Below are 12,628 nucleotides of genomic sequence, written 5' to 3'. Positions count from 1 at the left end.
GCCCCCAGAAGGTCTTCTAGTCATTCTATATAAAAAAGCAACCACAAAATGTTGCTGTATTGGTTTGCTTCTTTTTTACAGTACTGTATATATTGTACTTTACTGTATATACCATAGAAAGTACTGAAACACCTCAATGTAGGTAATCACAGTATGTCACAAAACTACCACTTTCGTTCAAAAAGGAGCATTAGCCACCCTGCAATACAGTACATGTGATATGGTACAGTACTGCAAATACTCTAGATACAGTCTGAGTAGAGTAGAAAGTAGAGAGTTGAAGATATACCTGATTTCCAGTCCTTATTATGGATGAAACTGTGAAACGGCTTAGATTAGGGTGGACTCTGTGCCCTGCTTCCCTCATAGTCAGACCATGGTTCATGACATTGTCCACCAAAGTTGCTCTTATGTCATCGAAAATAATGTTCCGTGCACGGCCTCTTCCACCACGTCCTCCTCTATGTCTCTGTCCTCCTCTTCCTCCTCTACCTCTGCCTCTTGCTCTTCCTGCATCCATGCTTGCAAAGTTCTCCAAATGGCTTACTGTAACTGAGGCCTTTTTGCAGCTGGCTGATTGGTGTTCAGTTTTGGAAGAAAGTGTTTTAAGGTGTGTAAGTAAGTATTTTCAGTTAACCAATGTGGTTAGGATATGCATATCCTATTCTGATACGGTCGGTTCAATGCAATATTTGTATGATATATTCTCAGTATTGTATTACAATATGGCAACAGTCTTCATACTTTATGTACCACCTAATTGCAACTTTAAAAAAGAATGAGCTACTTCTAAACAATTTTATTGGAATATGTAACATGGACTCATAAAGCCAAAACATATGTAAATAGTATTTTGATGGAAGTGTTTTGAATTGATCCCACCAGTGTTTAATTGATGCTCTCTAAAGATATTCATTTGATAACTGTGTTTACTGTTTGGTGGAAAAAAAAACAGTTTTGAGAAGAATTTGTGTAGTTTTAGCCAAAATGATTAACTCTTCTCAGGTTTGTGTTTAGAGTTTTGAGAATTTGATCTATAGTTTCAGAAAACTTGTTTAAACGATTGAGCAAAACTGTAAGACCTGCCCCAAGGTCTTTAACAAAGACAGAGAGTCTAAACACACGTTACTAGATTAAAGTTTTTATTTGATGGAATCTATAGACTCTTTGAGTCTAAATATTCCAGGCTTGTGTGTGATCCTACTCTATGGGTCTCTCTGTTGTATTTACCCGAACATTAGATTTAATCAATGCCCACACAGCATTTATTGTGTGGGCATTGATTAACTTTAACATGTGAGTAAATAAAACAGAGAGACCCATAGAGAAGGATCACCCCCCAGCCTGGGTTTAGTTACCCACATGTGAAATTTCATCAATGCCTACCCAGTAGTTATGTGTGGGCCCAACCCGAACCACCGCTGGTGTTCGGAGGAGGCCAAAGCCATACATCGCTCATAGACCGACATGTGCAACAGAAAGAGATGGAAGTTTAGGGTTTGTAATCTATTTCAACAATAGTTGAAATAGATTATGACACAATAGTGTCATAACAATAGTGCATTTTGTAAAGAAGAATGCATAGGAATGTTTTTATTACAGTTTATTCAGTAGGATTTTAAATACATCCTGGGAATAATCGAGTAACACAACCGCTGGACACTGACAAATACTTTCTGAGGTATATATATATATATATATATCTATATATATATATACATGATGAGAGCCACCAAGTCACGGGCTCACACAAACACAAGAGCCCGTGACTGTGAGAGCGGTGCACCCATAGGCCTGCTGTAAGGTTGAGGCCATCGAGAGCAATGGAAGAATTGGAAACCGGCGATGCACCCATGGGATCCGCAGGGTCTCTGTGTACACTAGCGGGCCCCCATTAGATGTGACAGGTGATATATTGTGTGAAGGGCAAAAACAAACTGCTCAGCAAAAGTGGGAAGACGAGACGTTGATAAACGAAGGCACCGCGGGCTCATCAGAGCAGAGCTGAGGGAATCCTCCTGCAGAATGTCACTTCAATATCTGTCTATCCGGCCCGTACAACCCCAATTAGGGGGGAGATGTGCTCCTTCAGGGAGCTGGACTCCATGCAGCCCCTCGCTCCAGTCACAGGTCTGAAATGTGAAATGTGAAATGCCACAGTGCTACCCGTTTCAAGTTGGCTTCCCTTAACTATGTGGTTACCCGGCTATATAAGTGGGAGAGGGCTATAGGGAAACGGTTTTCTAAGCAGCTCAAGAAACAATCTTGATTTTGAAATTGTTTTATTGTCATATTCGCCAGAGAACAAGTAGTACAGTACTATACAGTACTGTAGCAGTTTTGTTATAATGAAGTGCATCCTATGCACATATTACCTTTTCATCATTACACCTTATCATTGATTATAGAATAATTGTCTTTTTCTTTTTAAATGAGGTGGTTGATTGGTCCCAGCAGGAGTATCATTACGTTTCACTGAACCCTCCTGACGTAAGCGATCGCAAAAAAAATAACTGAACAGAAATTAGTTATGACACTCCTACAATCAATTCTTCACATTTCAGTTCTGATAATGATTTTGTGTCCACAGATGGAGTAAGGTTTCTGACCTTTGTTCATTCGACCCTCCTGATCTCCTTTATTCAGCTTTGCAGCCTTGGTTGACCTCTGTTGACAACAAACAATCATTCAAACACGTGCGTTGCCATTTTTGAATGTTTGTTTTGCCATCCATCAATACAATTAATTATTGATATTACAGAATTGATTGACTCCTGGCTGGGCTTACAAGCTATTCAAAAGAGACGCTTTTCTGCTCTTCTGTTAGTAATGAAAAGCTTGACATTTTATTTAGGGTTTTACGTTGTTTTACCAAAGGAAACGGCGCCACTTAGTGGACATATACAATAAGGTTACAAAATATGATTATAGACTCTATTTATGCTGGTGGCGGTAAAATGTTGTGCTTTATACAGTGATATACTTATAGTGATACTTTTTTTCCTTCCATACTGATATTTAAGTAAATATGTTAGAAAAATACATTCAATTCACAGTCAATGCTTATTATTTGAGGATACGATTCGTAACCTCAAATAATAACCACAGACAGACACTTAAAAAATGATGGTATAAGAATAGCACCAGCAGTACAAAAGGAAAATAATACAAATACGCATTTACAGTAGACAATAAAACTGTGACTATCCATATCAAATGGAATCTGTATCAACAACATTATTAGATTATAGTATTTTGTCCATGTTTAGAAGCCAATGGGGTATGTTGGCATGGCAATAGACAAGATAAGAGAGAATAAAGATGAACCCATAAGGGGAAGGTCATATGTTCTAGCAGCATTTTAAACCAACAGGCCAATAGAAATAAAGGCATCAGGGATTGGGAGGTCGGCAGTTAGACAGGAAGGAGGTGAACGCGTTATCTGTGGAAGAGGAAGTCATTTATGGGCAACTCCATCCAGCTCTTCCTCGCTGACAAGGACACAAGAAATGATGCATGGAAAACTAGCAATGATAAAAATGACAACAAGTTGTTTATAGCAGACTCAATGACAGTGATGCGTTGTTGAACCCTGAGGCAGGGTGTATAAAAAAGTGGAAATGTGTAAAGATGTGAACTTTTCCGACGTATTATCAATGAATCATTAAAAAGCTTGGGTGCAATTTATGGTAAATTGTAATGACCAATGAGGTTGTATGATTTGAGTTACACGTCATAAGTCATAACCTTATTTCCAATCAAAGGGCATGTTTTTATTAAGAATGCATTATTGAACATGGCTGTACAAAATCCACAAATGTTTGCTAAGTAAACCACTCGCTCACATCAAATTGAATATAAGCGAGTTAACCTTTAACCCTCAGTCCCAAGCTACAGAATAGCTGTTGTGATTGTAATTTATTTATTACAAAATACATTCGCGCCTGTTCTGTTTCCCCTCCTCTAAAGCACTTCAGTATGGACACTTACCGCATTCAGGTCCCAAATTAAAAAATGGGACAATGCATCTGCCTTTTAGATTAATTGAAAATGCACATGTGCAAATGCAGCGAGAAGGATTGTTATAATCAGAAGATGTATTTGCATGTATGGTACATGTATCGGTAAATAAGTAGTTGCTTATTTCAAAGGATTTCATGCTGATTCGAATTTTGAAACAAGAATAAAAAATAGGTGCTTTATTATCATCGTTATTCAAATCATAGCCAATTTAGATTTTCTGAACCCCTGAATGCACACAAGACCATATGATCTGCAATTTTTTGTTCTTTTTATTTCCATAATGATCAACCTACCTTCAGGTAATGAAAACACAAATTCAAAAGGCATTAAAAATGTCAGTACATGGTTCCTCAAGACTTATTCACTTATTCAACTTGCAATGCAGAGCAGAAAATCTGTTTCCTTAAACACTCTTGAGTTGCAATAATAATGATCACAGAAGTTATAGCTTTTTTTTGGCGTTAGTACGTTTGAAAAAAAATAGCGGTTTGGGCTGAGGGCTGACCGTCCAACTTCATCCAGATGTTGGCTTGTGAGGCTGTGCCCGGCTGGAACTGTGTCAGAAGGTCTACAGACATAAACATGTTTGTCATACTCCTCCAGTGATTGAATGCTGTTTGGTAGAACTCCACGAGAGAAGTAAGAGCTTTTCACCCCCATTTCTGACTCATTTCCCTCCTCCATGTACACAGTCTTTTAAAATATGCAAACAAATGTGTCCACACTCATCCCCAAATGCTTTTTGCACTGCTGACACCCACACACGCATGCATGCACGCACACACGCGCGCACACACACACACACACACACACACACACACACAGACACACACACACACACACACACAGACACACACACAAAACCACATACAAACAAACCGAAAAATACATAGCCATTACAAATATGAGCTCACTGGAAAGTCAGTTCCTATCAAAAACAGGAGTAGCCATGTCTCCTGTTTAACCTAACATCTTGAGTGACTTAGACTTTCCTCAAATTTTAACTCACTTTTACTTTACTCTTTACTAATTTAAGAGGTCTTGATCCATGCAATTTAGTGACACAGGATTAAGGATTATTAAGGAGACGTTAGGGCCAAAACCCACAACCTTTCCCCTTGGAGTTTGATTCCCTAGCCAGCCTGTCCTGATTTGAGAGTATGCTACTTTGGTAAAAAGGAGGTTCTCTGTCAAACTTCTTCACCAAATATTTGGATGTAAAGAGAAAACCCATGCTCAACTCAAGAAGTACTAGTTCTAGTGTTGATAATCTTGTTTCGTTTTCTTTGTGTCCACATGTTAAAGCTGAAATATGTACTATTTTACAATGTCGTGAGTTGTGATTAGTGTATGACAAATACAGTATAGGCCTACATGTAGAATCTTATACCTACATAGTGTAGGCCTACATAAGTCTAGGCCTAGTATAAGTAGACCTAAATTATGCTACGAAACCCACTTCAAGATATTTCCCAAAGCAAATATTTTTCACATTTTTCAAAAAAATAAATAAAAAAATATATATATACATACATATACACACATATACATATCAAATGTCATACATGGACATGCTTAAGGTGATTTTGGCCTAGGCTACCAAATGAAAAAACGTTGGTGCTTCGGGACTTGTGGTTGCTTATGGGTAGAATACTTTCCAATTAACTCACAAATCCGGTTTTCCAACCGCATGGAAGGACTCCATTCAGTGGAGCTGGGGTTTGGGGGGTCAGGCAGCCCAAGGCCCGCTGTGGACCAATTATAATTACGTAACAGGTAACAAAGGAGTGGACAAATTGGTTTTGTTTCAATAAACCAGCGATCCTATCATCCTAACCACTTGTATCATTCTGGCAGGCAGCATGCCTGCTCATTATCCAATCGTTTCGGACATTCCTTACAGGTAACTGTTAATCCAAATGTTCATCCGTTACACAATCAACATTTGAATACCTCTGTTCACGTTTAGTGGTGCGGGCATTTCATTTAAATGATGTTCAAATTCTGATCATGCTCTATTTTGAAGGGCGATGAACTTGTTGCCACTCTGTGTTAAGATTTGCACTTCTTGGAAACAGTTCCTTATCCGTCCCAAGTTGCATATCCAAACATCTCACAAACAGGTACAACTAAAACAGTTTTCTAACATTTACATGTTGTAAATGTTAAGCTCTTAAAATCCAAACTTTTCTTTCTCCAGGGTCGCACTAAAACCTAACGGACAGGGAGGATTGGTAAAACCAACACGTCTCTCTGTCTTTCGTAACACTTTTCCCTCCTCAAGTACTAACTTGTACTCAATTATAACTGAAACCCAGAAACTAAACGAGATAGGCTACTAGCCTCACCAAAGCTGTCCAAATACAACATGAGTTGATCGTTGATCGTGTCATCGCCTGACATGAGGACTGATCGACTTTGTATTCTGGCTCTTTGCACGGAAAACGGGCCCGCCTTTTTCCTGTCACTGGACACCTTGCAGTAGAGGATCGAGCCACCCTGTTGGTGTTTCTCCACAACGTCGGAGTTTCATCACCCCGTGGATGAATCTCCAGCCCGTGGGTGTTTCTCCACGCCGTGGGCGCACTGGGACGTGTTTGATCCGAGACGGGGACAAGACCAGACGTCTCCTGGAAGGCGCGGTGTCGTGGATCTGATTTGTGGTGCTGTCGACTGTAAGTAAGAGCGCATACCTTCTGTCTTCCAAAGCAGCGTGAAAACTTTATTACCCACTCCCCTCAACGGACGGGCAGCTGACCTAAGTTTAGCAGTACAGAGTTTAGCAGTAGTTCAGCACGTTTTCTAAATTTGCGGACACTCATAAAGTTATTGTATTTTTATTGAATTTGTGAAAATTATGACTTTATGTTTTTTGGGTTGGTAGAGCATTATAAAGTAACTTGGTGTGACATGCTTGAAAATAACGATCAGCAGGAATGAGAAAAAATATCAAATTAACTTTTGACATAGGCCTACGCCCTGTTGAAATCTAACGTTACACATTAACAGATACGTTTGTCAAATGTATGTCAAATGTATGAAGCAACTTTACTGGCTTGCTTAGGAATCCCATTGGACAGTGTGTCACAAAATTATAGATTTTACCTAGTCAGATGTTAATAAAAAATAAAAAATAATATTTTTTCTAAATAAACTAAGTAGCATAGCTACAGGGATCGGAAAATCCTTTTTGGGCGAAAGGTGAGCATTTTACCACAGATGTTAATATTACTTTACATAATTCATCTGAAATTATCTATCCCGATCATCACTCAACACCCATCCAAACCCAGAACCCAGAACGCTGTAACCGCCACCACCACCAGCACCACCAGCATGGCAACCATCGCCATGGATAGAATCGGTCGGCTGTTCATCAACCTCCAACAGCTCCGGCAAATGCCCCTCCTGCTGACCCAGGCGGCCCCCTCCATGCCGGCCAACCTCCGGGACACCGAGGTGCCCCGGTACTTCCGCGAGGCCCACGTCCACTCGGGCTACCGGCCCCTGGGCCAGTCCTGGAGCTACTACCTGCGGTCGCTCTTCCAGCGGCACAACGAGACGGTCAACACCTGGACCCACCTGCTGGGCTTCCTGGTCTTCCTGCTCGCCCTGTGCCGCCTGGCCGAGACGGTGGACTTCGTGGGGGACCCCCACGCCTGGCCCCTGCTGGTGCTGGCCGTGTCGGCCATGGGCTACAACGGCTGCAGCGCCGCGGCCCACCTCCTGGGCGGCAAGTCAGAGCTGTGCCACTACCTCTTCTTCTTCATGGACTACATCGGCGTGGCGCAGTACCAGTACGGCAGCGCCACGGTGCACTTCTACTACGCCCTGGAGGAGAGCTGGCACGCCCGCGTGGCCGGCGTCTTCATGCCCGCCGCCGTGGTCCTCTCCTGCCTCTCCTGCCTGGGCTGCTGCTACGGCAAGTTCTGCAGCCACAGCCTGCCCACCTGGGTGCGGCGGGTGGGCCAGGTGACCCCCTCGGCGCTGGCCTACGCCTGGGACACGAGTCCCGTGTTCCAGCGGCTGTTGCGGTGGTCGGCGGACGACGACGAGGCGGCGCTGTGCTTCCACCTGGGCCAGGTGGTGTTCTTCCTGTCCAGCGCCTTCTTCTTCACGTACCCGCTGCCGCAGCGCTGGTTCCCGGGCCGCTGCGACATCGTGGGCCAGAGCCACCAGATCTTCCACGTGCTGCTCAACCTGTGCACCCTGAGCCAGATCCGGGCGTCGCACCTGGACTACCTGGGCCGCAGGAGGCTGTACTCGCGTCTCCATGGCGAGGGCGAGGCGGGGCTCGTCGTGGGATTGTACGTGGTCACCGTGGCGGCGTGCGTGTTGATCGCGGCCGGTATGGTCGTTAAAGTCAAGCGAGTGCTGGACGGCAAAGTGCAGAAGTGCAAGTGAGGGTAAGGAATTTGTGTTGCGTGGTGAATTCTGGACTGGCCTGGGGGTTTGACACATGGTATGACCCAAGGTTGAGACTTACCAAAAACTGCAAAACAGTGTTTTGTTCATTCATTTTCTGAGATGACAAATAAGTATTGTATAAGTTTAACACTGATATTTGTATATGATGATATACTTGATCAGCCTAAATAATTTCGTGCACATTTACGGGATTATAGCAAGGCCATAAATGGAAATATCTTGTATTTACTTTGTATTAAATACAAATATAAGAATATGTTACTATATAATCCCTTTATATCAGAAGCCTGGCATTTTATCAAAGTTACAGTTAAGTGCCATTATTGTATTTTTAGAGAGAGAGGACGATTCTCCCATGTATTATAGAAAAAGGGACAGCAGATTTGCCCCCTGTAGGCCGGTCAGTACACTGAATAAAGATCTGCTATTTTGGGTTTGGTAAAACAGAGCTGGAGGGTAGAATATTATAAGAAATGTGGTTTATGCATCATATTGAAGTGCAATGAGTGCCAATATAAGTATGTCCGAGCAAGGATATGAAACTTTGTGGACTTTTGAAATGTTGACCTTTTGATTGTCAGGCAACCACAAAGAATATATTTATAAAGAATATAGTATACCTGCTGTATCTCAATTTATATCAAATTGGATCAATGCTGTGTTTTAATAAAGCCCTCCCAACCATGCACTAATCAGGCTGAGATCACTGTATCAAGTGTAACCTTGGAAAAGGAAGCTCCTAAGCTTTTGATAAATGCTGGCTTGTTTTTGGACCGCGTTTATGATGACCTTTGGGTTACGATAGGAAAGTCTAGACTGTGTTACTATGCATATCTGAGGCATGATATTTTTTGCTATCGCTAAAGAGGTACTTTGCGTTAACTACAGTAAATAAGAATAATTAAGGTTTTCACTTAACTTACTTTAGGCATTATTCATAGACTTTTGTTTTGTTTTGTTTTGTTATTTCTCTTTGTATTCCATCTGTTTTCTAATGGTTAGCCTTGAGACTGTTTGCGATAGCATTTTTCTGGTCCGTCGAATGCTCAACCGTTTTAACCGAACATACAAAAGACTGATTTTGTCAAAGGGTTTGGATTTTTTTTTTTTATGTTGAACCGTGCAGTGAATAGAAAAATTAATGATTGTTGGTGATTTCAAGTAATTGTGTGCAGATGGAACGGGTGTGTGGAGAGGTGGGGCAGTTTAATTAGTGTTGTTGTCGCCAGGTCTGGCTTATTTATCTTCATCTCCGGCTCCCTTCCCAGTGGTCTGAGCCAGGCTCTGACGCAAGCGTAGACCACCTCTGATTGGCTCCGGCTCAGAGGTCTCCATGGTGAGCTCAATTAAACAGAGGTTGTGCACAGAGGGATTTAATAAAGGTGTAAAGAAAAAGATGCTGTGTGCGCATTTGTACATACAAGCCAACGCATTTGTGCACTGTGTACGTTTGTCCGTTTGGGGATCTCACAATTCTCAAACACAAAATGTAAACATGTTTACAAAATGAAGGCAAGGACGGTAGTAATCAATTTGGAAGGGTTTGAAATGTGAATGTGAAGTCTGTATGTTTAGGGACCAATACAATCATTATCATACAATACAAATATTAGAAAATAAATATACTACTGTTGAACATGATATGGTGCCTTCTCTTCTGTTGCACATTGATGGTCTCTTATGCGTCATATTTCTCTGGTGGGATGCGGCAGCACTCTGCTTGCATCGACGGATGACTGACCTTCTAAACTGGACGCTATAGTGTTTTCTCAGGCAGGTGCAGTAAAGGCGTCATTAAAGTGCCATGGTCCCCAGTGATATTACTTTATCAGGGCCCCCCCTCACCAATGAAGCACCATCACGACTCAACTATTTCCCTTCCATCCCGCACAAACATCAGCCCTGCTTAATTTGCATCCAATAATGCATCAACCGTCACCATGACTGCATTCTGATTTTATGACTGTTGAGACATCAAATACAAGTCATATCCCCATCAAGCTCAAAGTGAAGCGTACGTACATACAAGATAAGGAAATGGCAATGCGTCACAAAAGGTACGGGCCAGTTCATTGAAGGGTCACATCCATCTGGCCCACACATAATGCACGCACATGCACGCTTGCAAACACGAACACACACTAACAGATTAAAGCAATTCCCTTAGCCTCGTGAGTTAAAACGTCAACGTTTAAATGGCCACAATAAAAGGGAACATCCAAGTCCATAAAAAAGCTCATAAAACACCTTACAATGATGAAAAAACATTGTAAGTGGAAGCAATTAAAACAATAAAATCGTATTTTAAAAGGCAACTTAATCCAAAACCTTCAGTATTTTCATAGGAAATGATCTAACAAGAGAGATGCAAACATTCTTGAGATATGGAGTCAGACTGATAAGACCCTGGGTCTGGGTGTGGCTGCATACTTGGGTTGTATTAGGCAATCATCAAGTGATGGATGCGAAGATCTACGATATTCATATATTATTCCATTTCAGGTCTGCAAAACATGTGGACATGATGACCCTAGCTTTCCCCCATAGTGAACATGAATGTGGAAAAGGTGTCCTATTCCTCTGTGGTCGGCCCCAATTAATCAACAGGTTCAACAGAACTGACGGGGTGGGCCCTGTTCCCCTCTCCTCGGTGGAGCAGCTGAGGTCAGAGCTGAACAGACTTCGACCTGGCAAGACAGTGGATCCGGACGGTCAGCCTGAGTCTGCCTGAGTCTACACGTCTCCAACCGGATCCTAGTACTGGGGAAGACATCCTACGTGGTTCCTGTACCGAAGAAGACGCGCCGTATCGCCTCCAAAGGCTACAGACCGAGTCAGAGGCGATGACTTCTGACTGGATGAGGCCCTTGAGAGATGGCACTGGTTCACCTTCAGCCCTGGTTGAACCATCATTGGACCCCCTTCAGTTTGCCTACCAGCCAAAGGTGGGATTGGATTTCGCCTTCCTCTTAGCATTGTGAGTGTAATGTTCTCTGTAATAACCAGTGTGTGCCTCAGGCATCTCCAAAAGCAGGTAGACACTCCCCTGGCGTCCTGGATTGTGGACTCCCGGAGTGGTTGGTATGTTAAGACTGCAGGGCTTCATGTCTGACACTGTGGTAAGCACCGCAGAGGCCCCACTGGGGATAGTCTGTTCCCCTTTTCTGCTTAACCTCGTACTTACTTAAGACTGCACTGGTGCGTTCCATACAAGACTGACGGACTGTGTGGATTCATCAAAACAAATTAGGCACCACTATGCAGTTTTTTTCCTGTCCTTTTTAATCAATGTCCGCGCTGCCATCTAGTGGCGGAAAAAGGAATATTTCTTTTGTTTGATGTAACAAAACTACCCATTTTATTATTATTTTATTTTTTTATAGAAATTAACCATATGGTTTGTGTCTTCATGTTTTAATGCATTTTCCATGTTTTCTGTAAATAGATGAATAAAGGTCAGACTGTATTGTTAAACTTTACACCACTCTTACACTTATATGGGTGTGTGAGTGTGTGTGTGTGTGTGTGTGTGTGTGTGTGTGTGTGTGTGTGTGTGAGTGTGTATGCGCACGTGTGTGTGTGTGTGCGCGCACGTGTGTGGCGCTCATATCTCACACACCTGGCTGTATTGGAGAGATAGGAAGAAAATAAACCTTTCCCCTAGTGATTAATTTGATGAAGTTTTGACACGCAACAATATGCTTTGAATTAATACGCCTAACTTTAGTTAACATAAATGATAAGCAATCTGAAATGACCTCTTAATCTACAGACCTATTCCCTACACCTTATCATAAACGTTGCTGTGTTTGTGTGTGTGTGTGTGTGTGTGTGTGTGTGTGTGTGTGTGTGTGTGTGTGTGTGTGTGTGTGTGTGTGTGTGTGTGTGTGTGTGTGTTTGCGCATGCGTGTGTGCTTGTGCGCAGTAACAGTGGTCAGAATAAAGGCACAGGTGTAAGTCATGTGTAAGTACCAGCAGAGCCCGTACTTACACATCTGGCACCAGATGTGTTCGGCTGGTTCGGCCAATAGGGTCCGACTGCGTCCTGCGTCCTGGCAAGACACGCCCCGTGTAGAAATACACGCCCCTCGTGGGAAATACACGCCCCTCGACTGACCAATCTCAGCGTGATGACGTAATACGTAGGATTGTGATTTCCTCTCAGCGTGATGACGTA

General features: G+C 42.5%; 1 protein-coding gene across 2 annotated transcripts; it reads left to right on the top strand.

Annotated features, from left to right (window-relative positions):
- Positions 1 to 6,556: 6,556 nt before the first annotated feature.
- On the top strand, positions 6,557 to 10,092 carry paqr7a (progestin and adipoQ receptor family member VII, a). 2 transcript variants are annotated; one of them, XM_060043710.1, is made up of 2 exons: positions 6,557 to 6,698; positions 7,317 to 10,092. In XM_060043710.1, exon 2 carries the CDS (start codon positions 7,360 to 7,362, stop codon positions 8,425 to 8,427), a length of 1,068 nt encoding a protein of 355 aa, XP_059899693.1. In that variant the 5' UTR covers positions 6,557 to 6,698; positions 7,317 to 7,359; the 3' UTR covers positions 8,428 to 10,092. The 2 variants fall into 2 exon arrangements, with proteins under 2 accessions (XP_059899693.1, XP_059899694.1); XM_060043711.1 differs by having other exon boundaries at positions 6,608 to 6,698; positions 7,324 to 10,092.
- Positions 10,093 to 12,628: the final 2,536 nt, after the last annotated feature.

Source organism: Gadus macrocephalus, chromosome 22, assembly GCF_031168955.1.
Source record: "Gadus macrocephalus chromosome 22, ASM3116895v1".
In the NCBI taxonomy this organism is placed as follows: Eukaryota; Metazoa; Chordata; class Actinopteri; order Gadiformes; family Gadidae; genus Gadus; species Gadus macrocephalus.
This window is presented reverse-complemented; position numbering and strand designations above follow the sequence as displayed.